Here is a 24,427-nt window from a genome sequence, read left to right as displayed (position 1 = left end):
CGATGGGGCCGGGGACGTTGGGGTCCCGTCACCCTCCGGCCCCCAGCGGTGGGGGGGAGCCGCCCCCAGGGCTCAACTGCGGTGCCTCATCCGCACACCCTGCACGTGTGTGGAAGGAACAAGCACGGTGCCCGGGCTGGACACGATGCCTCCCGGTCCTGCCGGTGCTCCCGTCCGTCTGTCCTGCAGACAGAGGCCAGGGAGCTGGGGGGGGCTGGCAGGTGGCCCCCGCAGCCCCCAGCTCGAGCGCTGCCAGCTCCCTGCCCGCACGCCCGACCTCTCGCTATAGCAAAGTTCACATCAATTTTCCTTCCCCTCATTTGTCTGTAAACCATGAAGAAAAATCACCGCCGTCTGCCCACATCAGGCCGCCGCGGTGATGTATGGCTGTAATAAAAACCCCATTTTGGGAGGCCGCCTTCCCTGTGCCGCCAGCCGGCACGCCACGCGTGGCCGCGCCGCTGGCCGGGGCTGCGCCGCATGGCAGGGGGCCAGGGCTGCCGCCAGCCCGCAGGCAGCCAGCGCCCGCCGCGGCCCCCCCGTCCGCCCCCGTCTCGCCCGGCCGGAGGCCCCGTTATGGATGGCAGCTATTAGAGCTGCAATCGAGCCGCGCGCTGCGGAGGCGGCCGGGCAGCCGCTGCCGCCAGCCCCCCGAGAGCCACACTGATGGGGGCAGCGCAGATAAGGGGGTGCTGAGCGCGGGGTGGCAGCGGGCAGCAGCCCCCCCCCAGCCCCCTGGCACCGCGCGGTGCTCGATGACAGCGCCGCGATGACTTGGCCCTGCAGCCCCGCGCGTTCCCTTCTCCTTTCCCTTCCCCGTGCCCGCCCCGTGCCTCGGAAGCGCAGCTCCAAGCGTGTGGGCTGGGGTCCCTGCGCTGCACCCACAGCCCTGGGCTGGCACCAGGACACTGGGTGCTGGCACCGGGACACTGGGGGCTGGCACTGGGACACCGGGTGCTGGCACCGGGACACCGGGGGCTGCCCCCGGGCTTCCAGCCCTGCACCAAGGAGCAACCGCAGCACAGGCTGGGGCTGAGCAGGAGCCAGGAGAGAGGGAGCTGAATAATAAATGGGCACTTTCAGCAGGTTTTCGTCTTTTCTGTTTCAAGTTCCTCACCATCTCTGTGTGCAGAGCTTGCCAGTGGTCAGAGCTGGCATCGCGTGGGGAGGGCACAGGCACAGCGGTGTCTGGGTGCTGCAGGTCTGACACACAGCACAAGCCCACCCCCTGCGCTCCCGAAAGCACCTCCCCGAGGCATTCCCTGTGCCCAGCCCTGGGCATCGCCCGCCCATTTGGCACCAGCCCCTGGTGTCCGTGAGCGATGCCCGGCTCTCCCACTGCCACTCCGTGGCGGGGGCCCCACACCCCAGCAGCTCGCCTGCCTGGACAGCAGCCCCCGTGGCAGCACAGCACCGCCAGCCCTGGTCTGTGGTGGGGTCGGGGGGCTCAATCCCATCCCCACACCCTCCCCAGGATGTAGGGGGAGCAGGACGGCGCTGGGGAGCACGAGGCCGCATGGTGCCACTGGCAGCCCCTGGACGCGGTGGGAAGGCAAGAGAGAGATGGCAACGATGCTGCAAGCCAGGCGTCCTGGCGGCTTTATTGAGAGGGCAGGGTGCAGTGGCCGGCCCCGCTGCAGACCTGGCCGGGCCGCGGCATCCCCTCGGGGTCACTCGGTGGCTCTCCCTGGGAAGAAAGGAAGGGCAGTGAGCGGGGCGTGCAGGCAGGGCTGAGGAGCTGTGGGGGCTGGAGGACAGCTCGCCCCCAGCACATTGACCCCGGGGCTGCCCCTTCTCCAGGCCCCAGCCCAGCAGGGACATGGAGCGGGCGCCCCGAGGAGGCAGCAGCATCTCGTGGCCCTGCTGTTGTGCCACGCCAGGGCCGCAGCCTCCCCGGAACCCCACAGTGCCAGGGGAAGGGAGCGGCCACGGCTGCCGTTCAACCACCAACAGCCCCAACCGCCCGCGGCTGTGCTAGGAAACAAGTGTCACAACCCAGCGAGCACCCACAGGGTGCTGCCTCCCCCCCCACGGGGGCACTGCCAGCCTCCCCCTCCAAGCCTGCTCTCCCCAGTGCACGCCTCGTGCCAAAAGCATTTGGCACAGAAACGGGAAGGCAACCTGCAAGGAGCGCGCCTTTTTCGTCCCTCCTGTGCGGGCTGAGAGCCTAGGATTGGCAGGTTTCATATTTTGATAATCAGGCTGCAAAATTATTATTCCTAACAGTATCGCCTAGTTCTCACCAAAGACAAGCCCCGCTCCCAGGACGGAGCTGCGTGCTGATTGAAATCACCGAGCAGAAGCGCGCGGTGGCCGGGTGAGCGCAGCTGCTGCCTCCCTGCTGTGGTCCCACTGCGGCACAGCCCGGCTGCAGCAGGCGGGTGGGGAGCGGGAAGGGGCTCGGGGCTGCCCAGCCACCCGCAGGCTCGAGACCGACACCGCCGGGGAGAGCCGACCCCAGGCACCAGTGGCATGGGGAGCACCGGGAGGCGGGGAGGGGTGGGTGGCCCCAGGACCACCGCGGCACCGGGACCTGCGAGGGTGCTTTCAGCGGGTTCACGTGGGGCAGCTCTCGGCAGCAGCCGCCTGCACGCTCCGTTGCCCTTCACATCCTTCAGAACTGCTCGGCCCCCGCCCGCGCCTCCCCGGAGCTGGCTGCGGAGCAACGCGGCTCCACGCTCCCACCCTGCCACCGGCCCCTGCTCCGCCTGGGCAGGAGCAGCCCAGTCCAGCCCAGTCCAGCCCAGTCCAGCCCAGCGCCCTCCTCTCACCCCTCTGGCAGGCCCGCTGGCACTCCTTCAGGGTCTCGAAGTTGTTGGCGTTCCCTCTGCAGCCGCCGTACAAGAACACCCGGCACGTCCCCGTGGCAGGGTTGTAGGCGTAGCGATAGAAGTGTCCCCTGCAGGGGCCGTGCTCCGGGGGCAAGTGGCAGATGTCGCTTTGGAGCACGGGGCTGGCGACGAGAGCAGGACACTGGTGGCAGCCCCAGCCCCAGCCCAGCAGGACGGCAGCCGGGTTGTAGCTGCTACGTCTGGCCGGAGGCACGCAGCCGCGGCTGCAGCCCGTGAAGCAGCACTTGTTGCTGCCGGGACAATCGGTGTCGTCGCTGCAGGTGTTGTTGCAAGCGACTAAGGTCTGCAGCACCTTTCTCTTGGGGCAGACGCCTGGTTTGGCTGTGGATAAGGAGAAAGACTCGTGTCCGCAGGGTCTGTCCGGGCCAAGCCCCCCCATCCCGCCAAGCCCCTGGCCACCCTTACCTGGCACCGGCCGCACGCAATGGACGTGGCAGCCCATGCTGCAGCACTTCTCGTTGCCCTTGCAGTCGCTGTCGCTGCCGCACTCCACCAGGCAGATGGTCATCATGTCAGGGTCCAGCCGGGGGCAGAAACCTGGCTTTCCTGGGGGTGCCCGGTGGGGTCAGGGCCCTGCCAGTCCCTCCCCGCCCGCGCCCACACCCAGCCCAACCCAGCCCCAGGTTCTGCAGGCAGGGAGCAGTGGGCACCCCTGGGTCCCCCCACCAGAGGGGCTGAGAGTGGGGGAGGTGGCGCGCAGGGGCCCCGCACCAGCCCTTGTGGGGGATGCCCCCACAGGCAGAGCTCGGAGGAGCCCAGACGAGCGCATCCCAGCCCCGTGCCAGGACGGGGTGCAGGGGTTGGCAGGACCCAGCTCAGCCCCCACCCAGAGAGCAGAGCACAGGCTCCCTCAGGGCCACAGGGGGCTGCCGGGGGACGGGACCCCCTCACCTCCAATGGGGAGCCTGCACTCTTGTCCACAGCCGTTGCTGCAGCAGCGTTCGCTGCCCGGGCAGTTGTCATCCGTAGAGCAGAAGTAGCCGCAGGAGCTTCCGGGGGTCCTCCTGGGCGCAGGGCACTGGCCAAGCTTCCCTAGGAGGGCGAGGGGGGTGGTTACAGCAGGCAGGCAGAGTCCCCAGCCCAGGCACGGCCCCCAGCCCGGCCCCTGCGGCCAGGAGCAGCTCTGCCCCGCAGCAGAGAGCAGGTCTCGTGCTGCCCTTGGCGCCCAGCGCCCGGCAGCAGCGTGGGTACACGACGCGTTGCAAAGCGCCTGCTGGAAGCGCCGCTGCTGCGAGAGCCGCCGGAGATGCCCCAAACCCGCCACCACCCCTTATTCCGGCACTGCAGCACCAGCCCCCCGTTCTGCCTGTGGCGTCTAGAGCAGGCTTTCCCCTCGTCCCGGCAGTGGGGACGGCCCGGTCTGGACCCGGCGCCACAGCCCAGCTCCGACCCCACGGCCGCGCCCTGACCGGGGGGCGAGGGGCAGAGGCTCCGCAGAGCGATCGAGCCGTTGGGGTCGGAGAAGCCCTCGGAGGCCGCCCGCTCCAGCCGTGCCCCCGCCGCACGGCCCCGCGGGCTCACCCGCCAGGACGAGCTCCGAGTCCGGCCGGCACTCGCCCCGGGGGGCCAGGAGGGCCACCAGCAGCACCAGCGACAGCAGCGACAGCAGCGACCCCGGCTTCATGGCGCTGCCCTCGCAACGCCCGCGCCCCGCGGAGCTTTTGTAGAGCCCCGAGCCCTGCCCCGGGCCTTGCGCAACGCGCGCCGGGCTCCTGCCCCTCCCCGGCACGGGGCAGCGCCGGACAGCACGGGGCACGGCACGGCACGGCACGGCCCGGCACGGCAAGGCACGGGGCACGGCCCGGCATGGCACGGCACGGCACGGGGCACGGGGCACGGCACGGCACGGCACGGACATGACACGACACGAGGCACGGCCCGGCACGGGGCACGGCACGGCACGGACATGGCACGACACGGGATGTGGCATGACACGGGGCACGGGACACGGAACAAGGGACACGGGGCACGGCCCGGCACGGGACACGGCACGACACGGGGCACGGGACACGGAACAAGGGACACGGGACACGGCACGACACGGGATGTGGCACGACACGGGGCACGGGACACGGAACAAGGGACACGGGGCACGGCCCGGCCCGGGGCACGCCTCGGCCCAGCCCGGCCCGGGACGCCGCCCGTGGCACGGCTCAGCACGGGCGGGCTCAGCGCGGGGCCGGGCGGAGCCGAGCAGCGCCCCCGCCGCCCCCGCGCCCGCTTTGGCGGAGCAACAGCCTCACCTGGCGGCTGCCGAGCGGGGCGCGGGCGGGGAGCCCCGGCAGCCCCGCGGGCACGGCTCGGCTCGGCTCGGCACGGCCGGGACGGGGCACGGGGCAGGGCAACGTGGGCGGCCCCGCGGGCCGGGGAACCCGCAGGAGCCTCACGGCACCGCGAGCTGCGGGGCTCGGGCACGCGGCGAAACGCCCCCGTTAGCCGCCCGCCCCGCCCCGCTAACGGCGGCCCCGGCCCCGCAGCCCCCCGAGGACGAGGGGGAGGCTGCGGGCAGCGCCCAGCCGGGAGCCGCAGGAGCGGTGCCGCTGCGGGGGCGGAGGCGGCGCGGTGCTGGGCGCGGGGACGGGGCTGGGGCCGGGGCCGGGGCTGCGCGCACGGCCGCGGGCTCCTTGCCGCGGGTTCCCTTTGTTTCAGCTCCAGCAACGAGCGCGGTTGGCCGCTCGAAGGGTGAATGACGCAAACAGGAATTTCCGAGCAGGGAAATAGGCCCGGGAAGGTGTAACCCTCCCGTGAGACAGCTGAGATCGTGCCGGCCCCAGCACAAAGATGCCTGTTTTCGGGTGGGCTGAGAAGAGCCCAGGCGGGGAGCGGTTCCCCCCCTCCCACGCACCTGCTCCCCGGCCGAGGCCCCGCTCTCCATGCGCAGCACCGCACCTCTGGCACGCCGCACCGGGGGGGACAGAGAACGAGCCCCTTCCACCAAAGCCCCGTCCACCTGGCCGAAGCCAGGGCCTGCCCCTCTCCATCCACCGCAGCCTCAGGCTGCCCCCCCGGCGCCTCTTTGCAACCCCACCCGCCCAGCTGCACCCCCAAACCCGCGCCCCCAAACCTGCACCCAGCCCCGTGGCCGGAGCTGCCACCTGCAGCCCCCGCGCACCCGCAGCCGTGCTGGGGGCACTGCTCTCGGTGCGCGCGCCTCATTTCCCAGCCCCTGTGCGGCTCCTGCTTGCCGAGCCCAGCGAGCCGGGTGCCTCTGCCCGTGGGCAAGCGCCGCCACCACCAGCAAGAGGAGCCTGGGGGCGGATCGGCCGCAGCGCCACGTGCAGTGCCTGGCGGGGACACGAAGGTCGCGGGCAGGGACATGGGGTTCCTGCGTGGGTCTGCGCACCCTCGGCAGCATCTCCCACCGCAGAGACACGGGGCGCAGCAGCAGCAGTGCCGCAGGGCCCAGCAGGCTTGGAGCACACCCCGTCCTCGGCGCTGCTCACCCTTCGCACGCTTGGCTGCGCTGGGCTCCCTGTAATCTCCCCGCGCCGTTAACCTCGGGCGTCCCCTCCCAGTCGCAGGTGTCTGGAGGCAGCAGTACGCACCCTGGGGCAGCCCCTGCGGCCGGCATCCGCCTTGGCACCCGCGAGCCTCCCTGCCTGCTGGCTGCCCCACTCCTCCCATCCCCGCGCATGGCCGGGTGAGCGGCAGCCCCGGTGGTGACCCCGCCGCAGCACCCAGCCGCGCCGTCTGCCGGGACATGGCCCCGCCGCTGCCCGCGCCCAGCCCGCCGGCGTGACGGCACCCAGCCCGCCTGTCCCCGCACAGGAATGGTGCACGGTACATGGCACAGGGTGAGTGGGTGCTCCCAGCCTCGCACGTCACACCAGCTTCCCACGCTCTGCTCCCCCTGGGGCCATGCTCACCGATGAGGAGCCGGTCACCCGTGGCTCTGCGGGCGGAGGCAGCTGGATGGGGGAAAGGGACCAGGCTGGGGCATGCAGGCGCCAGCTCTCCAGGGTGGGCACAGCCCTGGGCAGACCCCCAGCCGCTCTGTCCCAAAACGCCCCTGTGCCGTGCGGCCAGCACGGCCATCACCTTGGGGTGAGTGTCCTTCTACAGTCCCACACCAGGTTCCTGTCCCATAAGCTTGTCTCAGCTCTTTCCAAACCTGGGCAACATTTGACATCTGCAGTGATGAGTCCCACAGCTCTGGCGAGGAGACTGCTCTTTGTTGGCTGCCCTCCTGTCCCCTCCGTAACCTCTTCTCCAAGCTGGAGACCTCCAGCTCCTTCATCTGGGCTTCCTGGGGCCCTGGCTCACGGCCCATGTTTCCCCCGAGGGCAGGATGCCTGTTGGGTGCTCATGTCCCCACCCTGGCTGCAGCCTGGCTGCTGGGGCTGGGATGGGGCCATAGTAAATGATTTCTCAGGTAATAGCACGACACAGAGCTGCTGCTGCCTCGGGCACAGCTGCGAAACGCACTGAGAGTTTCAGTACCCAAAGGTTATGTGCGTGGCAGCCCCTCCCCAGCCCCGCGCAGATATAAACCCCTGCTGACCCGCGCCAGCCATCGGCGTCCTCGGGGAGCACCATGAAAGCCGCCAGCATTTTGCTTGTGGGTATCCTTGCCCTGTGCGCGCAGCTGCAGCCGGCTGCCACGGCCACCGGGAACATGGGTGAGTGCAGGGGTCCCCGTGGCTCTCGGGGTGCCGCAGAGCGGGGCGCTGCGGGGCTGGCACAGGCTGAGCTCCCACGCCGGGCTGACGGCTGGGCGAGCAGGTAGCACCATCGCGGCGGTGCAGAGCCCGGGCACCTGTGACGGGCTGGGGCCAGGCACTGCCTGCTGGCTCCGCAGCCCCGAGGGGGGCCACCAAGGTCTGTGCCGTGGGGGCAGCGCAGGGGCGAGGAGGGCTTGGTGACCGTGGGAGCACGGAGGGAGCCCTCCTGCCCGTGGGTGCACCTCGATGGGTGGCACAGCCGGCCCCAGAGGGGCAGAGAATTCCCCAGGCGTCAGCCTGTGAACACAGCTGTCCTCCACCAAGGAAGCCCCAGAGCTGCAGATTGCCAGAGCCCGGAGGAGGGGCTGCCACCCGCTGCTGTGGGAAGAGCTGGTTGGGGTGCAGGGCTGCTGCCTCCGAGCCCTCCGCCAGGATCCTGCCCAGGACGTGCCTTGGCACAGGGCTGACTGCCAGAGCCTCAGGGAGCCCCTGAACCGTCGGGGCTGTCCTCAGCCTCTGTCGAGGAAGCACCTGGCAGAGCCGGGGCAAGGACGGCAGCATCCCGAACGCGGTGTGTGGGCGATGGGAGCCAAAGTATTTCTGTCTCCCGGAAAATGATGCCGACTGCGTGGGCTGGAGCCAGCGCAGCTGCTGGCCCTGCCGCCCAGCCTGACACCAGCACGCTCAGTCCCTCTCCAGCTGCTCCTGCTGGCTGCAGGCAGATCCAGCCGGAGCAGGCGCTCAGCAGAGTCCCACGGGGGTCAAGGTATCACCTCCAGGCAAACCTGCAGGCACCTCGCCCTGCTCCCCACGGCTCCCTCCGTGGTTTCTTCCTTGTCCCCTGCCACAAGTGCATTTCTGGGCTCCCGTCTGCTCCTGTCCTCCATGGTGGTGGCTGCTGTGGCGCAGCTTGTCTGCTGGCATCTGCACGTTCACAGCCCTCCAGCTCCGTCTCCCTCACCACCAGTACCCAGGAAGCCCCGCGCTCCGCAGACTTTACGAGCCAAAGGCAACGATAAGAGCAGTTATAGGATCAGCCAACTGAACAGAGTGATAAACCTCAAAGGCAGGCGCTGCTGGCAGCTCCAGCACAGGTGCAGCAGCGTGGATAGTGGTGGGTCCCTGGAGCTGCTGGGTGGGCAGCACTGGACCTGCAGCAGCGCGCTGCCCCCTGCCCGGCCCCCGCTGTGCCCAGCCCCGGGAGAGCCACCTTTGGGTCGGCCGGGCTTCGTCCCTGCGCAGCACAGGGCAGGGACGCGCTGCTCCCTCAGCTCGGTGTCGGGGGCAATGCTCACATCGCCGAGCTACCACCCCCGTCCTGCCCCGGCCTCCGGAGCGCCGTGCCCCTGGCACGGGAGCCAGCGGCAGCAACAAGGCCGCCTTTATTCGGGGAGCTCCTTTGTTTCCGCCCTGCAGTCTGCCCGGGGCTGGGAGCACCGGCTCAGAGCCGTTCCCCGCAGCGCATCCCCAGCGGGGCCGGGCCGCAGGCGCTGCAGGAGCACCTCCGGCTGCACTGCCCGGCTGCGCCGCGGGCGGTGGCGATGCGGCAGCCGCCTGCCCTGCCCAAACCCCAGTGCCAAAACCCTCTTTGGTGGTCAGAGCCCTGCTCAAAAGCCGTCCTCAGAGCTCAGACCGCCCCTGCACACAGCCACTGTGCGGTGAGAGCCCGCAGGGCGCGGGCTGATGGCCGTGACCCTGTCCCCGCTGCGCCCCAGGGCTGCCCCCGCTGCAACAGCGATGAAAGGCAGCGAGCGTCCCGCAGGCAGCGTGGCACTGGTGTCAGCTCCGGCTCCTGTTACTGCATAAACACCCACGCTGGGGAGGGGACCGCAGGCAAACGCAAACAGTTACTGATTTACTGTAGCTCCACACCTTGCTGCATTGTTGACTGTGGGGTTAAATTACTTGGAAACAGACACTGGTCGAGACAAACAGCTCGTGACCTTGGAGCGGGGACCACCTGAGCCCACGCAGCCCTGCGCCTGCACGGGGCTCCAGGATGCTCCAGCCCAGAGCTGGGGCTGCCTCTTGAGCCACCCGACGCAGTGCTGAGGGCACATCCCCCCAGGAGGGCCCCGTTCGCACCCCACACCCTGTGGAGGAGAGGCCCAGCCTGGGGCTGTACCCGGGACAGGGCCGGGGAGGCTCTGGGTGCCCCCCTGGCAGAGCGCGTCCAGCCCAAGCCCTGCAGCCAGGCAGCACTGGCACCATGGAGGGGCACTCACGTCGTACCCCCGTGACTGAGCCAAACGCTCTGAGCCAAAACTGGCAGCTGTGAGCAAAGGGTCTGAGGTCCTTGGGGCCCCCAGCACAGTGCTGGACCCTGAGGGAATTAAACCCACTGCCGGTAGCGCTTGTAGATGACCACGAAGTGGCTGAGCGGCAAACACTGATGGGGGCCGGGCAGCCACACGGGGTGATTTCGATTGCTTGGCTCGCTGGGCCTGGTCAAACACAGCCTGGCTTGGTGCTGCCGAGCACCGCCAGCTACCCAGGAATGCCGACAGCTGGCGTACGGGCTGCAGGAGGGTGTGCGGCAGGGGGGGCCTGGGGCTGCTCAGCCCCCACACCGCCGTGCCTGCAGCACCGTGCCTGCAGCACCATGCACACGGGGGGCTCGCTCCCTGCCAACCAACCCCCCAGCAGTGCTGCCACCAGGCCAGGCTGAATGGAGCTGCTGCTGGAGGCCACGGGCGCAGCGGGGAGCTGCGGGACAGGGTTGTGTTGGGGTGAGAGGGAGCTGCAGGAGTGGCACGAGCGAGCCCCGCGTGCCGGGCGCCTTCCCGGAGGAGGTGCAGGGCAGCCTGAAGGGCTCTTCACTCAAGTAACGAAAAGCTGCACAACAACAAGAGGCTGGAGCAGCAGCCGGGTGAGCTGCAGGGGCAGCAGAGCCGCAGCCCCGAGCGCGCTGCCAGCTCCTCCCCGCCGCAGGGCAGCAGCAGCCCGGGCCGGGGGCTGCACCCGAGCATGCGGCTGCTGCTGGGGTGGCGACGGGACAGGTCGGGGCGCGGGTGCCGCGTGCCCCACGCCTGCCGCCGTTACCAGCGCAGCCCGGCTGCGTGCTGCGGGACCAGCACCGCCTCGGAACGGGGCCACCACCGCTCAGCGCCCCGCAGGACCAGGGGCCGGGGGCGGCCGGGGGCTGCCGGCGTGCCGCAGCGGGCGATGCAGCGCGCGGCGCTTGGCGGCTGTTCCTGCCGGGCAAGTTTTCTGCGAGACGCCCGCTCTGCTCGAGGCTTCTACTTCCTGGTCGGCAGCCAGGAGCGAGCAGATACCTGATACTTGGGGATTGTGCAACGGCACGAAGGGGGAGCCTGGCCAGGCCAGTTCCTTATGAGCCACCCGGAAGGCAGTCCCCTCCCGCCTGGCCGGCCCCACCTGGAGAGGAGCTTAAAGCCCAGCGGGGTGGCCCTGCACGCGCAGAGCCGGCTCCCCTGCACCATGCCCAAGGCCAGCAGCGTGCTCGTCCTCGCAGGGCTCCTGGTTCTCTGGGCAGAGCTGCTGCCAGCATCCGCCCAGAATGTCACGAGTGAGTATGAGCGCACGGCCCCGGCCCCGTGCGAGCAGCCGGCATCGCTCCCGGCCCCAGGGCCTGCTGGAGATGGGGTCCAGGGCCGGAGACCCCGGCCAGCACCCGGCAGGGCTGTGCTCAGCAGCATCCCTGGCGCCAACCCAGGGGCTGGAAGCAGCATCTCCCGCCTCCAGACGGCAGCCCTTGCCCTGCTGCAGGGCCAGCAGCCCCGTGCCCACCCACACCGTGTGCCTTTGCCTTTCAGCGAAAGCCGGCGTGTGCCCGGACCCAGCGACAGAGGAAGCGAACTGCACAGTGGGGTGCCAGTCCGATGGCGACTGCGAGAGCACCCTCAAGTGCTGCCCGGCGGCCTGTGGCAAGGCCTGCCAGGAGCCCAACGGTAACGGTCCCCTGCCCCAGCCCCGGGGCTGCTGCAAGCCCTCCTCCCAGGAGCTGACAGCACCGGGGCTCCCGGGGCTTGGCAGCAGCGTGGGCCTGGGTGCCCGTTGTGTCTCTGGCTGCAGCACGGCTGTGGGGCCCTGCGGGATCAGGGTGTGCTCCAGCGGGGTGGCCGCCTGGCACAGCACACCCCCTGCCCCGGCTGGCGCCGGCCACGCTCGCCCCTTCCTCCTCCCAGCAGCACGGGGGGGCTCTGAGCAGCCTCCCCAGGCACTGCTGGGGCTGGTGCAGAGGGCAGGGGAGCCTGTGCCTGCTCCCCTTCACACCCTCGGGGACCGCTAGCTGCTCAGCCACGTCAGCCCAGGATGTTGCACTGTTCCACCTCCCGACCCTGAGCCTGGGGAGCGTCCCGCAGCAGCACCATCCCCAGCCCTGCGCCGGACACGGCCCTGCAGCCACCTGCTGGAGTACGCTCACCGTGCCGGAGAGCGGCCTGGGCAGACGGACACAGGATTTGGGATGTGATGGTGATGCGATGTGATGTGATGCAAGCGCTCGGATGTGAACCAGAGGCTGTGGCACCTCCATCGCCTTCTGCAGGGACAGAGCTGGCTCAGCTGTGCCGCAGCAGAGGACAGCGCGGTGCGGAGCTGGGAGCCCAGCAGCAGGCAGCAGCAGGCAGGGGGCGGCACGGCAGGAGCCCCACACGGTGCAGGCTGCCCGTGGGACACATGCCCCCACGGAGACCCAGGCTGAGGCCATGCACCACAGGAGCCCGGCTGGGGCTCTCTGTGGCAAAAGCAGGGGAGAGTGGGGCTGAGGCACCGCTGGGGCCCCGTGCCGTGGCTCCGTGCTCTGTGCCAGCCGTGCCCCCGAGTACGGGGCTGAGCGTGGGGACTGCCACACCGCGTGGGCGACTCTGTGCGTCCCCAGGGTTTCCAGGCTGGTGGCAGTGCCAACGGGCAGAGCTGCGGGCTGGGAGAGCCCTCAGCCCGCGCTGGGGTCCCTCCGCTGCAGGTGTCGGCGGGCAGGGTCGGGGCCGTGCCCCTGGCTCCGGGAGCTGCAGCGCCCAGCCCTGCCCCTGCTGCCGCGGCCGGTGGGTCTCACGCTGCGCCCTTCCCATTGCAGAGAAGCCCGGCACCTGCCCACCCGTGAAGCCAGGGATCCCCATGCTGGGGCTCTGCGTTAACCAGTGCAAGACGGACTCCAACTGCCCCGGGAGCCTGAAGTGCTGCAGGAATGGCTGCGGCAAAGTCTCCTGCGTGACTCCCTTCTACTGAGGTCAGTCGGGCACCCGCCCAGCCCCGGGGCTCCTGTGGCACGGGACCCGCTCCCCCGTCCCCCTGACAGCCCTCTGCTCCCTTTGCAGGCACAGCCTCCTCCTGCCAGCCCAGCCACAGGGAAGCTGCTGCCCAACGCGATGCCCGCACATCCAGGCCCCCCCGCGCCCTCCTGCCCCCTGGCTGGGCTCCCAGCTCAGAGCCTTCAGCCTCAGCTTCCTCCCTGGGGCCCGGCTCGGGGCGCGCTGCAGCCCCCCGTGCTCTCACCAATAAAGCAGCCTCTCCCTGCTGCACTCGTGGCCGCGTCTCCATCCCGCTGCGCTCCTGGCCAGGCAGCTCCACTGCTCCTGGCCTCGTCCTGCCTGAATGTGCCCGAACCGGCACAGCTGCTGCTGCTTGCTGGCAGAGGTGGCATCTGGAAGGGGCTCACCAGACAATCGCCCACCCCAAGCCAGCGCTGTTCCAGCAGCCCAGGGCTCTGGGCCAACCCAGACCCCATTTCACCAAGGGTCCCCAGCCTGTGCCCCTGCCCAGGGCTGCCCCCCAGCTGCTCTGACATCCACCCCCCCGCCTGTTAGCAGACGTGCTCAGAGAGGGCCACGAGGTGCAGCGGAGCAGAGCTAATCTCTGCTCTGCGGTGGCATGGGGAGGTGGGAATGTGTGGCACGGGGACGTGGGTGCTGCTGGTGCGCGCAATGGCACGAGCATCTCCTAGCCCTGCTCCACGTGCTCCCAGCCCTGCAGCAGAAATCTGCCCGTGGCAGGAGCCTGAAGGAGCCATGGGCAGGGAACCCCACACGTCCCTGCCCCATCCCTGCCCGAACCTGCCCTTGTGCTGCCCCCACCCCTGCCCCATCCCTCCCCAGCCTGCTCAGACCTGGTCCCCGCTCCTGCTCCTGCCCTGCTCTCCTGTGCACCTCGCAGCTCCCCGCAGGAGCCCTGGCTCCCTGCCCCTCTCACGGCCACCCTGCTCCAGCTCCCAGAGCCAGCGGGAGCTGAGGAGCCCCCAGACCAGCCCAAAGTGTCCCACAGGATCAGGTGGGCACTGTGGGGACAGCACACACAGACTCCCCCAGCTCTCCCACGTCCTGTTCCCATGCTGGGGATTTACAGGGAGCAGGGTTTGGGGAGCGCCTCCCACATCCCCCGGGCTGGCTGCTCGCGGGTCACCGGTGACCTGGAAAGGGTGCGTGGAGGATGCGCCGGCCACAGGCCAGGAGCCTGGCACTGCCCTGGGAGTCTCCCCCAGGCCAGATTGTTCACGCCCGGCGCTCCCACGGTCCCAGCACCGCACTGCCACGGGAAGGAGCAGCTTGGCCAGCCCCCACCCAGCAGGGTTTAAATCCCAGCTGGCGGGGCACAGCGGCACGGCTCCCTGCAGCACCATGACGCCAGGTGCTGGCACCCTCGTGCTGGTGCTCCTGACCCTGTGCGTGGAGCTTCCTCCCGCCCCAGCCCAGCAGCAGCGAGCAGGGGACCATGGCGCTGCCCCCGCTGCCAGCCCGCCGCCGCGCCGTGCCCCTCGGGGCCGCCGGCCGCCTGCCACCCCACCGGCCCCGGGCAAAGCAGGCGAGTGCCCGGCAGCGGGGAGCGGCCCCCTGCGCCCCACCAGGCTGTACTGCCTCTCCGACCACAGCTGCCCCGGGGCCGAGAAGTGCTGCCGCCGCGGGGAGGTCCGCGCCTGCCTCCTCCCTGCCACAGGTACGGCCAGATGTGAGGGACGGGGCATGGGGGGGCTGCCGGCCGCAGGGCAGGGGCCGGAGTCGGTGGGGTGCCCTGGGCGAGCCCCGCTCCCCGGCACGCCGTGCACCGAGCGTCTCCCTCCGCAGAGAGCCCCGGCTACTGCCCCCGTGCCGGCCCCAGCGGGGCGAGCTGCGGGGCGAGCTGCGGCAATGACACCGCCTGCGGCCCTGCGGAGAAGTGCTGCGCCCGCAGCTGCTGCGCCCGCTGCCTGCCCGCAGAGCCAGGTGAGGCACCGGCCCCTCGGCCCCTCGGGACAGGGGGATGGTGGCCGCAGGAGCCGTCCCTGCCCGAGCCTGGGGGCTGCCTCGCACTGGGCTGGAAAAGCCGTGTGGCAGACCCGCGGGTCCACAGCCCCCCATCACTGCGTGGGTCCACGGGTGCTGGGGGGCCAGCGGGCTCCAAGCCGTTCCCTGAGCCTCTGCCCCCCTCCAGCCAAACCCGGCCTTTGCCCGCGGAAGCGAGCGCGGCGCGGCGCGGCGGCGTGCCCCAGCCGCTGCGCTGACGACAGGGACTGCCCCGGGGACCGCAAGTGCTGCTTCTCCGGCTGCGGCCTGGCCTGCACCTCCCCGCACACAGGTACCCCCCCGGCCCTCCTGCCCCCCGCAGGGACTGTGCACCCCCCGCCCGGGTGTGAACGCTCCGTGCACACCTGTGCGCACCCCACGCAGGCCCTGCGGCCCCCTGGTTGCGGGGGGGTGCACGGCTCCTCCCCAGTGCAGCAGCGGGTGCGTGGCTGTGCCTGCGGGCACGCTCCGGCAGCAGTGCCCAGAGCTGACGGTGGCACCCGTCCAGGCACCGCGATGGCTGCACCCCCGCTGCGGCTCCAGGGGGCTGCACGTCTGCCCGACCCTCCATGTCCCCCAGGAGCAGACCCACGGGACGGCAGAGGGCAGGGCTGGCACTGGGCTCGGGGGGGGGGCACAGGATGGGGGTGCTGGATGGACCCTGAGGCCGTGGCCCCATGGGCACGGCTGGGCCATGGTGCTCGGGGCCGCTCTCTTGCAGCAAAGCCCGGTGTGTGCCCCGTGGTGCTGCGGGGCTCCCTGGGGCCCTGCGAGGAGCTGTGCGACACCGACGGCGACTGCCCTGGGGCGAGGAAGTGCTGCTCCACCGGCTGCGGCCACGTCTGCAAACCGCCCACCGAGGGTAAAGCCGCCAGTGCCGCGGGGGGGGCAAGACCCCGCCACGTCCCCATCCTGTCCCCTGCCACGCTGACCCCCTCCCTGCTGGGTCCAGCACCCCTTTTGCCCTCCCAGCGCTCTGGGAGCTGCCCCTCACCCTGCCCCTCCTGGGGGGCGAGGGGCTCACCCCCCAGCGGGCAGGGCAGCTCCCTCACCCGCTCCCTCTCTCCACGTGCGCCCAGCTCGGCCTGGGCTCTGTCCCCCCGCAGCCGCCGGTGTCGGAGCAGGCGAGTGCCTCATCCTGTGCCTGGAGGACAAGGACTGCCCCCCCAGCCAGAAGTGCTGCCTGCGGGACTGCGGCCGGGCGTGCGTCCCCCCGCTGCAGGGTAAGGCCAGCCCCAAACCCTGCCCGCAGGGGAAGGCACGGCGCGGCCCCAGCAGCCCGGCATCCTGCGGGGGTCCAGGCTGCAGAGGTCCAGCCTGGGGGGGCAGAGGGGAGACAGCGTGCTCCCCCTGCCCTCGGGACAGGGGCGCTCATCCTGCACTGACCACTGCGTCCATCCCTTCCAGGCACAGCCTAGCCCTGGCTGGGGAGGGCGGCACCGGGAGCTGCCGTTCCGGGGCCGTTCCCACCCCGTGCCATCACACCCCCATGACGAGCCAGAGGTGCGAGGCGAAGCCCCGCATCCCGCTCCCACTGCGCCTGCCCAGCCTGTGCGGGGCGCAGGTGCCCCCGCTCTGCTTGGAAGCACTGAAACAGAATAAAGCAGCTCCTGGCAGCCCGGCTGCTGCCCGTCCCCGTGGTTTGCTGGGGGTGGCGTGGTGCAGGCAGCCGGGGGTTGCAGGCAGATGCCGTGGTGGGCGCGCAGCTCCAGCAGCCGCGGGGCAGGGAGAGGCTCTGTCCCCATGTAGGCGCCTCCCAGGCACCCCCACCCCACCGGGACCACCCCGACGGGTCCCAGGACACATCGCTGCCGTCCCGGCAGTCACGGACAGGAGTGCCAGAAACCTGTTGACTCAGATTCCTTGCACCAAGGAAGGGTTCATTTGCATCCCAAAGTGTGAAAGTCTGGCTGGAAATGAAGGCAGGGCAGATGAAGCACCCGGCCTGGAGAGAGGGCAGGGAGCAGCCCCCACGTGCCGGGGCCCTGCAGGCCCTGCTCCCCGCCCTGTCCCATCCAAACCCATCACCCTGCCGCCTCCCCGGGCTCCCCAGGGCTCCCCAGGCCCCCAGCAGTGCTGTGCAGGGAGGCAGAGCCCGGCTGTGGGGCGGCACCGCAGGGGCTGAGCCAGCAGAGCCCCCGGCCGCCCCCACTGCCGTGCGGGGGTTGAGCCCTGGGGTCTGCCCATGGCCCCCACCCTCAGGGGGTGAGGGGCAAGGGGGGCTGTGAGAGACCCGGGCAGGGCTGCGGCAGGACAGGGCACTGCGCTGTGGGGCAGCACCCGCACAACCTCAGCCACCCGGGTCCTGTCCCTGTCCTGTCCCCATGGGTCATCCTGACCCGAAAGCGTGGCTCGGCTGGAGATAAGCGGGCCGGCTGGCGGGGCGCCCGCGGGTTCTGGGAACGTCCCTCCTCCTGCTCTCCTGCCGGATCCCCGGGGCCAGCCAGGCTGCAGCCACCCTGCACCCCCAGCACCCCGGCCAGAGACTTTAAACCCAGCCCCGTCTCAGCGCCGGACACTCGCAACGCCCCCGGCAGCACCATGAGCCCAGGGGTTTGCCTCCTCCTGGGCCTCCTCATCCTCGGGGCAGAGCCAGGCACTGCGCCGGGGGAGGAAGGAGGTGAGTGCCCACAGGGACACCCAGCAGCAGCCGGGCAGGGGCTGGCTCCTTGCACCCCGACTCCCCTTGCCCCCCCGTCCCCTCTGTCCCTCTGGCTCATGCTGCCACGAGGCTGGGGCAGCCGAGCCCTCATCCCCATAGCACGGGGATGGGAGCCCAGGTGGCTGCAGAGCCCACACCACGGCCCCGCTGCCTCGGGGAGCCCTGCAGGTAACACACGTGGTGGACACGGACCCTCGGAGTGCCCCCGTCCTGCCCCGCGTGGGACGAGGCTGGGGCAGAGCAGCCCAGCTGCAGCGCTCTCCTGACGCCTCCGTCAGGATAATGGAAGGTTTCCTTTGTTTGAACGGAGCAGCTGCTGTTTGCAGTGAAACCCTCCCAGCAGCGTCTCTGTTTGCAACCCAAACAGCACAGCGCTGCCAGGAGCAGGCGAGGGATGTTTGCAAAAACTGCTGCTCTCGAGGCATCCCCCGGCGCAGCGGGCAGGAGCCCCACGCAGGCGTGGGCAGCCTCGGCCACGGGCAGGGGCTTTCCCAGCGCAGCCGAGGGGAGCGCGGGGTGCCCCGAGGAGCCCCGACAGCGAGGCTGTGCCCAGCAGCAGGATGCTGGGGACGGATCCTGACCGCTGGGAGGGCTGGCCCTGGGCTGGCTTCCCCTAGCATGGCCAGGGGAGCTCCCTGCAGCTCCAGTGGCACCAGCACAGCTCCGCTCTGCTCCCCACCAGCGAGGTTTTAGGGGTCCGGGCGGGGGGGGGGGGGGGGGGGGGCGCAGCTTTCCACCCTGCAGGGCAGCAGCGGTGCCATCCGTCCCCACCTCGGGCACACAGCCCGTGGCCGTGCCGCCAGCACCCGGCAGCCTGGGGGACACGGGCACTGTCTGTGGGGGGCAGGTTCCCTCTCCCGAGGGGTGAACCGGGCTCTGTCCCGCCCCGCTGCAGCCAAGAAAGGCGTGTGCCCGGGGGGGGCCGCGGGGGAGGCCCTGCACGTGTTCTGCCTGGCGGACGAGTCCTGCCCCGGGGCCGAGAAGTGCTGCCGCGACAGGGACGTGAGAGCCTGCACCATCCCCAGCAAAGGTACCGGTCCCAGCCCTCGGTCACACCGACCACGGCTGATGCACGGGGGCATGGCCACATCTCGGGGAGGCTTCACCGCACCACAGCATGGGGGGGCTCCTGGGGGACCCTCCCCAGCTCTCCCTGTCCCCGGTGCTGTGGAGGAAACCAGGCTGCTGCCCCGTGGGGCTCCTGCCCTGCCCCGCGGCCGGCAGCACCCCGGCGGGTGGGCGCAGGACGGCGCAGGGTGGCCGAGCACGGCCGCAGGCTGACACCTCCGCTCCCCACCAGTGCACCCCGGGTACTGCCCGGGGCGAGGGGCAGCGGGGGCGGCCCTGTGCCGCCAGAGCTGTGCCGACGACAGCGGGTGCGGAGCCGGCGAGAAGTGCTGCACCGTGGGCTGCCACCGGCGGTGCGCCGCAGCGCTGCCAGGTACGGGCAGGGCCGGCCCGGTGCCCGGGCCCGCAGCCGGCTGGGGGGGGGTGTCGGCATCACCCGGCCCCCCCAACTCAGGCAGCCCCGCTCCCCAGCCCACCCTGGCGTCTGCCCCCGGCTCCCGGCCGGGCCCCTCCGTGCGCCGTGTCCCAACGCCTGCAGCGACGACAGAGGGTGCCCGCAGGACCAGAAATGCTGCTTCACCGGCTGCGGCCTCGGCTGCGTGACGCCGCTGGGGAACGGCAGCGGCGACTTCCCCCCCCCCGGGGAGGTGGACTGGAGCCTCAGCCAGGCGGAGGAGACGCACCGGGGTGACAAGGGGGGGGGCTGCTGGTGGGCTGGGGGTCCCCGGCCCCCTTGTGCAGCGTGGGCGGCTCACAGTCCCTGCCAGCGGGGGGCTGTCCCGTGGGAAGGAGAGGCGGCAGGGAAGGGGTGCACGCGGCGGTTGGGGTGCTCAGGGACGTCCACCACTGTCACCTGGAGGGGCCCCACTGCATGGGGCCCATGTAGAACCTCCCCTGAGCCAGGCTGCCACCCCCTGAGAGGCTGAGCTGCAGCAGAGCCCCTGCAGCCCCGCCCCGGGCTGTGCTCCCCTCCCCAGTCCTCCGTCCCCCATGGAGGGGACCCAGCTCCAGCCCCGGAGCAGAGCAGGGTTGAGGAGGCTGGAGCCAGCCCGGTGCTGCACTGACGCCCCCCCGTCCTGCCGCAGGGGAGCCACAGAAGCCGGGGACGTGCCCCCGGGACTTCACACGCTGCCTCCGCCTGGAGCCCCCCCTCTGCACCAACGACTCGGTGTGCCCCGGCTGGCACAAGTGCTGTCGCCGTGAGTGCCGGCTCCGCTGCACCCCTCCTGCAGAAGGTACGTGGTTGCCGGCACAGCCCCCAGCACCGTCCCGGCGCACCCGGCACCCTTAGGTCCCCACCCCCGTCCCTGTCCGTGCCCCGTCCCCGTTGCCACAGAGCAGCTCCCCGCGCCCCGCTGGCAGCCTCCTGCCCGTGGCCCCCAGCACCGGGAGGGAGCAGGTGGGGGGGGGCTGGGATGAGGCACGAGGAGGGGTCCAGGGCACTGCCCGGGGAGGGTCGGGCGCGGGCAGGTTTCCCAGCACTGCCCTGGGGTGCCCTGGGCGCAGCCTCACCCCTGGCCTTGCAGAGAAACCCGGCACCTGCCCCACGGCAGCCCCGGAGGGGCTCTTTTACCCCTGCTCCTTCCAGTGCCTGGAGGACAAGGACTGCCTGGGCAGCAAGAAGTGCTGCCCGCTGGGCTGCGGCCCGGCCTGCCTGGAGCCGCTGCAGGGCGAGGCCTCCTGCGGGGCCGGCCAGAGCCGTGCGCCGTGCCAGAGCCCCGGCTCCCCGCGGCGCGGCTCAGGGCGCGGTGCCGCAGACACCTGCCACCTCCCCGCCGCGCCGGGACCCTGCGGCGGCCGCGAGCTCCGCTTCTTCTACAACGTCACCTCCGGGCGGTGCGAGACGTTCCCCTACGGCGGCTGCGAGGGCAACCCCAACAACTTTGGGACGCGGGCAGCCTGCCGCCGGGCGTGCGTGGGCCACGGTGAGGGGCCGGGGAGCCCCGGGCTGCGTGGGGCACGGCGGGGCCGGGGGCTGCAGGACGGGACGGGGAGGGGACGGCGGTGTGCGGCCGGAGAACGCCGGGGTGGGCAGGGCAGCGGGCTGTGTCCTGCCTGTGCCCAGGGGTGCTGAAGCCTCACGCCCGCTCTGCTCCGCCAGACAAACCCAAACCCGGGGAGTGCCCGGCGGTGCCGCTGGAGCTGGCGGGGCCATGCCGGGAGGAGTGCGAAGGTGACAGCGACTGCCCCAGCTCACAGAAATGCTGCAACAGCAGCTGTGGCCACCAGTGCCTGCCTGCAGCCCCGGCCAGTGAGATGGGGTGGGATGGGACGGGATGGGATGGGGTGGGGTGGGACGGGATGGGACGGGACGGGACGGGATGGGGATAGGGATGGGGATAGGGATGGGGATGGGGATGGGGATGGGGATGGGGATGGGGATGGGGATGGGATGGGACGGGGATGGGGATGGGGATGGGATGGGATGGGATGGGATGGGGATGGGGATGGGGATGGGGATGGGGATGGGGATGGGGATGGGGATGGGGATGGGACAGGATGGGACAGTCCTGGGGCAGCAGGTGGGGCAGCACTGACGGCGGGGTCAGACGTGTCCTGATCCCTGGTCACATTCCCTGCCCCACATGCAGCCCTGAGCCCTGTGCCTCGCGGGGCCCCCATGGCTGTGCCAGCCTGGCAGGAGGGGACGAGGTGCTGGAGTGACAGGGACTGCAGCGGCAGGGACACGTGCTGCCGTGGCTGGTGCACGCAGGGGTGCGGTGCGGAGGGCACAGGTGGGGCAGCCGGGACGGCTTCTCTGCAGCCCCGCCGTGCCCGTAGCACCCAGGGCTGCTGCGGGGCAGGATCGTGCTGCGGTGCCCCTGTGCCCGGGATGCAGTGCCCGTGCACCCAGGGCTGTGTCCCCATGGGGCGGCCGCACTGCGGAGTGCCCTGCAGCCACCCCCTGCTGCTGCCACCCCGTACCTTGCCCTGCAGGGAAGGCCGGCTTCTGCCCGGCCAGCGCGGGGCTGTTCCCCAGCTACGACTGCAGAGAACGGTGCCAGCGAGACGCCGACTGCCCCGGCACGGAGAAGTGCTGCCTGCGCGGCTGTGACTACGTGTGCCTGCGCCCGGCCCGAGGTTGGAGCCGGCAGGCACCCTGCTGGGCTCCCGCCGTCGCCCCCAGTCTCCCCCAGGCGCACTGCCTCCTGCCTTCCAGAGAAACCGGGGATCTGCCCCCTGGCCGAGGCGGCGCCGCAGACCAGGGCCCCGTGCCAGGCCCCCTGTGCAGAAGACCGGCAGTGCCCAGGGGACGAGAAGTGCTGCAGCAGCCGCCGATGTGGCCGGGTCTGCCTGGCTCCAGAACGAGGTGAGGGGACAGCCCCGGGGCCGGGTGCGGGGCCCAGCCTCCTGCCCAGCCTCCTGCAGCTTGCGGGGAGCCGCTGCCACGGCCTGGGCACAGCGCTCGGAGGGCGCTCAGACCTCTTCAGGGCACAGAGCGCGGGGCTGCGGCCATCGGAGTGGCCCCACGGGGCCGGGACAGCGACATCTGCGGCCCGCTCCCCATGGGAAAGCTTGCCCGTGGCTCTGCTGCCCCCCGTCCTACCTCTCCTTCAGACAAACCTGGCCAGTGCCCAAAGGTGAGGCCACGGCAGACATCGGAGCTGTGCACGGAGGAGGACGCCTGTGGCCACGACAGGGACTGTCCCCGGCAGGAGAAGTGCTGCTTCTCCGGCTGCGCCATGCGCTGCCAGCGCCCCGCCAGGGGTAACCGCGAGCAGCTGGGCACCGGCTCCGCGCCGGGCACGGGGCACGGGGCACGGGGCACCGGGCACAGGGCACAGGGCACAAGGCACAAGGCATCAGGCACGGGGCACAGGACATTGGGGACAGGGCACAAGGCATTGGGCACAGGGCACAGGGCAGCAGCATGACCAACGCTGGATCTGGGGGGGCTGCGCTCACCCTGCCCCCCTCCCGCAGAGCACCCCGGGGAGTGCCCCCGGGCAGAGCCGTGCTGGGACCCACGGCGCAGGCGCGGGAGCCAGTGCCTGGACGACAGCGCCTGCCGGCGGGACGAGAAGTGCTGCAGCACGGGCTGCGCCTGGGCCTGCGTGGCCGTGGCCGTGCCCGGAGGTAGCGGGGAGCATTCTGCCCGGTGGGCAGCGAGCCACCAGCCCCGCAGCCACCTGCGGGTGACTGCAGGCGGCTGTGCCCACAGAGAGCCAGGACAGAGCCCCCGGGCAGTGCGTGGAGGAGTGTGACACCAACGTGCAGTGCCCCCAGGGACAGAGGTGCCTCAGCACCGGCTGCGGCCGTGCCTGCAGGGACATCCCTGGAGGTGGGCGCTAGCTAACGGCCCTGGGAGCCGCGGGGTGCCCAGCACAGCAGGGCCATAGTGTGGTGCCCCATGGATGGGTGCCCCAACGTTGAGGGGTGCCCCACGGCGGGCGCTCTGCCTTGCAGGGAGGGTGGGAGCGTGCCCCATCCCCAGGGACGGCGGGACATGCTTGGACCTGTGCAGCTTCGACGAGGAGTGTCCCTGGGGCCAGAAGTGCTGCAGCAACGGCTGCGGCCACGTCTGCACGCCTGCCTCTCTCGAAGGTGAGCCCCTTGCCTGGGGACCCCACCAGGGACAGAGCCTGGGGGCTCCCACAGGAGCATCGTGGCGCTCCCTCACCAGGGACCCCGCACCGGAGCCACGTGCTGGGGCTGCTGAGGCTGTGCCCACTGCGGTCCCACACCACCCAGCCCTGGGGCTGCAACGTGCCCCCGCCCCTGGCACCTTCCCCCCCTTCCACCCACGAGATGAGCGCGCACGGCCTCGGCCCGGAGCTGCCAGGTGAGCTCCTCTCCTGCCGCAGAGCGCGACGTGGCCGTGGTGCCGCAGCGCAACGGATGGTGCGCGGAGCAGTGTGACGCCGACTCGCAGTGCCCCAGGGGACAGAGGTGCGCCCGCGCCAGCTGTGGCCGTGTCTGCAGGGACATCCCCGGAGGTGAGATCCAGCCGTGGCCCAGCCCTGCCCCGGGAGCCGCAGGGTGCTCCACGGCAGGGTGCCCCACACGTGAGGGGTGCCCCACGGCGGGCGCCCTGCCTTGCAGGGAGGGTGGGAGCGTGCCCCATCCCCAGGGACGGCGGGACGTGCTTGGACCTGTGCAGCTTCGACGAGGAGTGTCCCTGGGGCCAGAAGTGCTGCAGCAACGGCTGCGGCCGTGTCTGCACGCGGGTTCCTGACGGTGAGGAGGCCGCGGAGCAGGTGCCGTCACCAGGAGGCACACCGGGCCATCAGCCCCTGGGGGGAGGCAGAAAGGGCCGCAGCCCTGGGGGGCCCAGCTCAGTGTCACCGTGGGGGCAGCAAGAGCCGGCTCCGGGCAGGGGTGCTCCTTTGGAGTGAGGGGACCCAAAGGGACGTGGAGCAGAAGGGAGCTCTCTCGGCCAGGCCCAAACCCCACCGGTGCAGGCAGTGCTCGGCCATGACCCTGGCTGCTGATTCTCACCCCTGCAGCCTCAGGGCTCCCTAAAGCACATCCTCCCCTCCAGATGCTGCGTGACGGGAGAGCAGCAGCTCCGTGGCAGGAAGGTGCTGTCGTTCCGGGACACTGGGTGGTCACGGCCCCAAACTGGCCTGTCCCCTTCTTCCCGCTGCCAGCAATAAAGCACGTGCTCACCGTCTCCAGCTGCTTCCACGGCTCCGCGTTGCAGGCCTGGCCCGGGGCAGCCCCCAGCGCAGCCCCCGCATCGCCCACGGAGGGGCACGGGCTGGGGCTCTCCCTTCCCTGGTGCTGGGGCGCACCCAGGGCTGGCTGGGCAGGGGACGCTGCGCAAGCCCCCGGGGCCGCAGGAGCTCAGCAATGCACAGTGGGCACAGCCCAGCCTGGCCGGCCCCAGAGCTGGGGGCAGCACGGGGACCACCCCGCACCGAGGTGGGGATGTTTCTCCACCGTTAGCTTGCTTTAGGGCCCAGCCGGGTCACATCTGCAGCTTGAGGGCAGAACTGGGCGTGGAAACCAATTTAGATGCAAGCA

General features: G+C 71.2%; 4 protein-coding genes across 11 annotated transcripts; 3 read left to right on the top strand and 1 right to left on the bottom strand.

Annotated features, from left to right (window-relative positions):
• Positions 1 to 1,571: 1,571 nt before the first annotated feature.
• Positions 1,572 to 4,532, bottom strand: LOC310882788 (uncharacterized protein). Its single transcript, XM_083802019.1, has 5 exons — positions 4,374 to 4,532; positions 3,744 to 3,884; positions 3,258 to 3,398; positions 2,772 to 3,173; positions 1,572 to 1,687 (listed from the first exon to the last, which is right to left on the bottom strand). The coding sequence occupies exons 1-5, from the start codon at positions 4,474 to 4,476 to the stop codon at positions 1,671 to 1,673; spliced, it is 804 nt and encodes a 267-aa protein (XP_083658145.1). The 5' UTR covers positions 4,477 to 4,532; the 3' UTR covers positions 1,572 to 1,670.
• A 6,344-nt stretch (positions 4,533 to 10,876) lies between these two features.
• On the top strand, positions 10,877 to 12,996 carry LOC310882771 (WAP four-disulfide core domain protein 2-like). Its single transcript, XM_083801987.1, has 4 exons — positions 10,877 to 11,042; positions 11,290 to 11,424; positions 12,552 to 12,704; positions 12,793 to 12,996. Exons 1-3 carry the CDS (start codon positions 10,955 to 10,957, stop codon positions 12,701 to 12,703), a joined length of 375 nt encoding a protein of 124 aa, XP_083658113.1. The 5' UTR covers positions 10,877 to 10,954; the 3' UTR covers position 12,704; positions 12,793 to 12,996.
• A 135-nt stretch (positions 12,997 to 13,131) lies between these two features.
• LOC310882759 (uncharacterized protein) lies at positions 13,132 to 17,036 on the top strand. The gene is made up of 6 exons (XM_083801969.1): positions 13,132 to 14,404; positions 14,533 to 14,670; positions 14,879 to 15,022; positions 15,452 to 15,592; positions 15,810 to 15,953; positions 16,138 to 17,036. Exons 1-6 carry the CDS (start codon positions 13,360 to 13,362, stop codon positions 16,146 to 16,148), a joined length of 1,623 nt encoding a protein of 540 aa, XP_083658095.1. The 5' UTR covers positions 13,132 to 13,359; the 3' UTR covers positions 16,149 to 17,036.
• A 102-nt stretch (positions 17,037 to 17,138) lies between these two features.
• LOC310882755 (uncharacterized protein) lies at positions 17,139 to 24,359 on the top strand (the record flags this gene model as incomplete). Of its 8 annotated transcripts, XM_083801960.1 has the most annotated exons (17): positions 17,139 to 17,350; positions 18,288 to 18,422; positions 18,693 to 18,833; positions 18,932 to 19,147; positions 19,546 to 19,695; positions 19,987 to 20,385; positions 20,562 to 20,711; positions 21,052 to 21,195; positions 21,398 to 21,541; positions 21,621 to 21,770; positions 22,019 to 22,168; positions 22,385 to 22,537; positions 22,623 to 22,742; positions 22,868 to 23,005; positions 23,266 to 23,397; positions 23,504 to 23,638; positions 23,943 to 24,074. In XM_083801960.1, exons 1-17 carry the CDS (start codon positions 17,272 to 17,274, stop codon positions 23,951 to 23,953), a joined length of 2,547 nt encoding a protein of 848 aa, XP_083658086.1. In that variant the 5' UTR covers positions 17,139 to 17,271. The 8 variants fall into 8 exon arrangements, with proteins under 8 accessions (XP_083658086.1, XP_083658088.1, XP_083658083.1 ...); XM_083801962.1 differs by having other exon boundaries at positions 20,218 to 20,385; positions 23,504 to 24,084; XM_083801957.1 differs by having other exon boundaries at positions 23,504 to 24,084.
• Positions 24,360 to 24,427: the final 68 nt, after the last annotated feature.

This window comes from Anser anser (assembly GCF_964211835.1).
Source record: "Anser anser genome assembly, chromosome: 16".
Classification (NCBI taxonomy): Eukaryota; Metazoa; Chordata; class Aves; order Anseriformes; family Anatidae; genus Anser; species Anser anser.
This window is presented reverse-complemented; position numbering and strand designations above follow the sequence as displayed.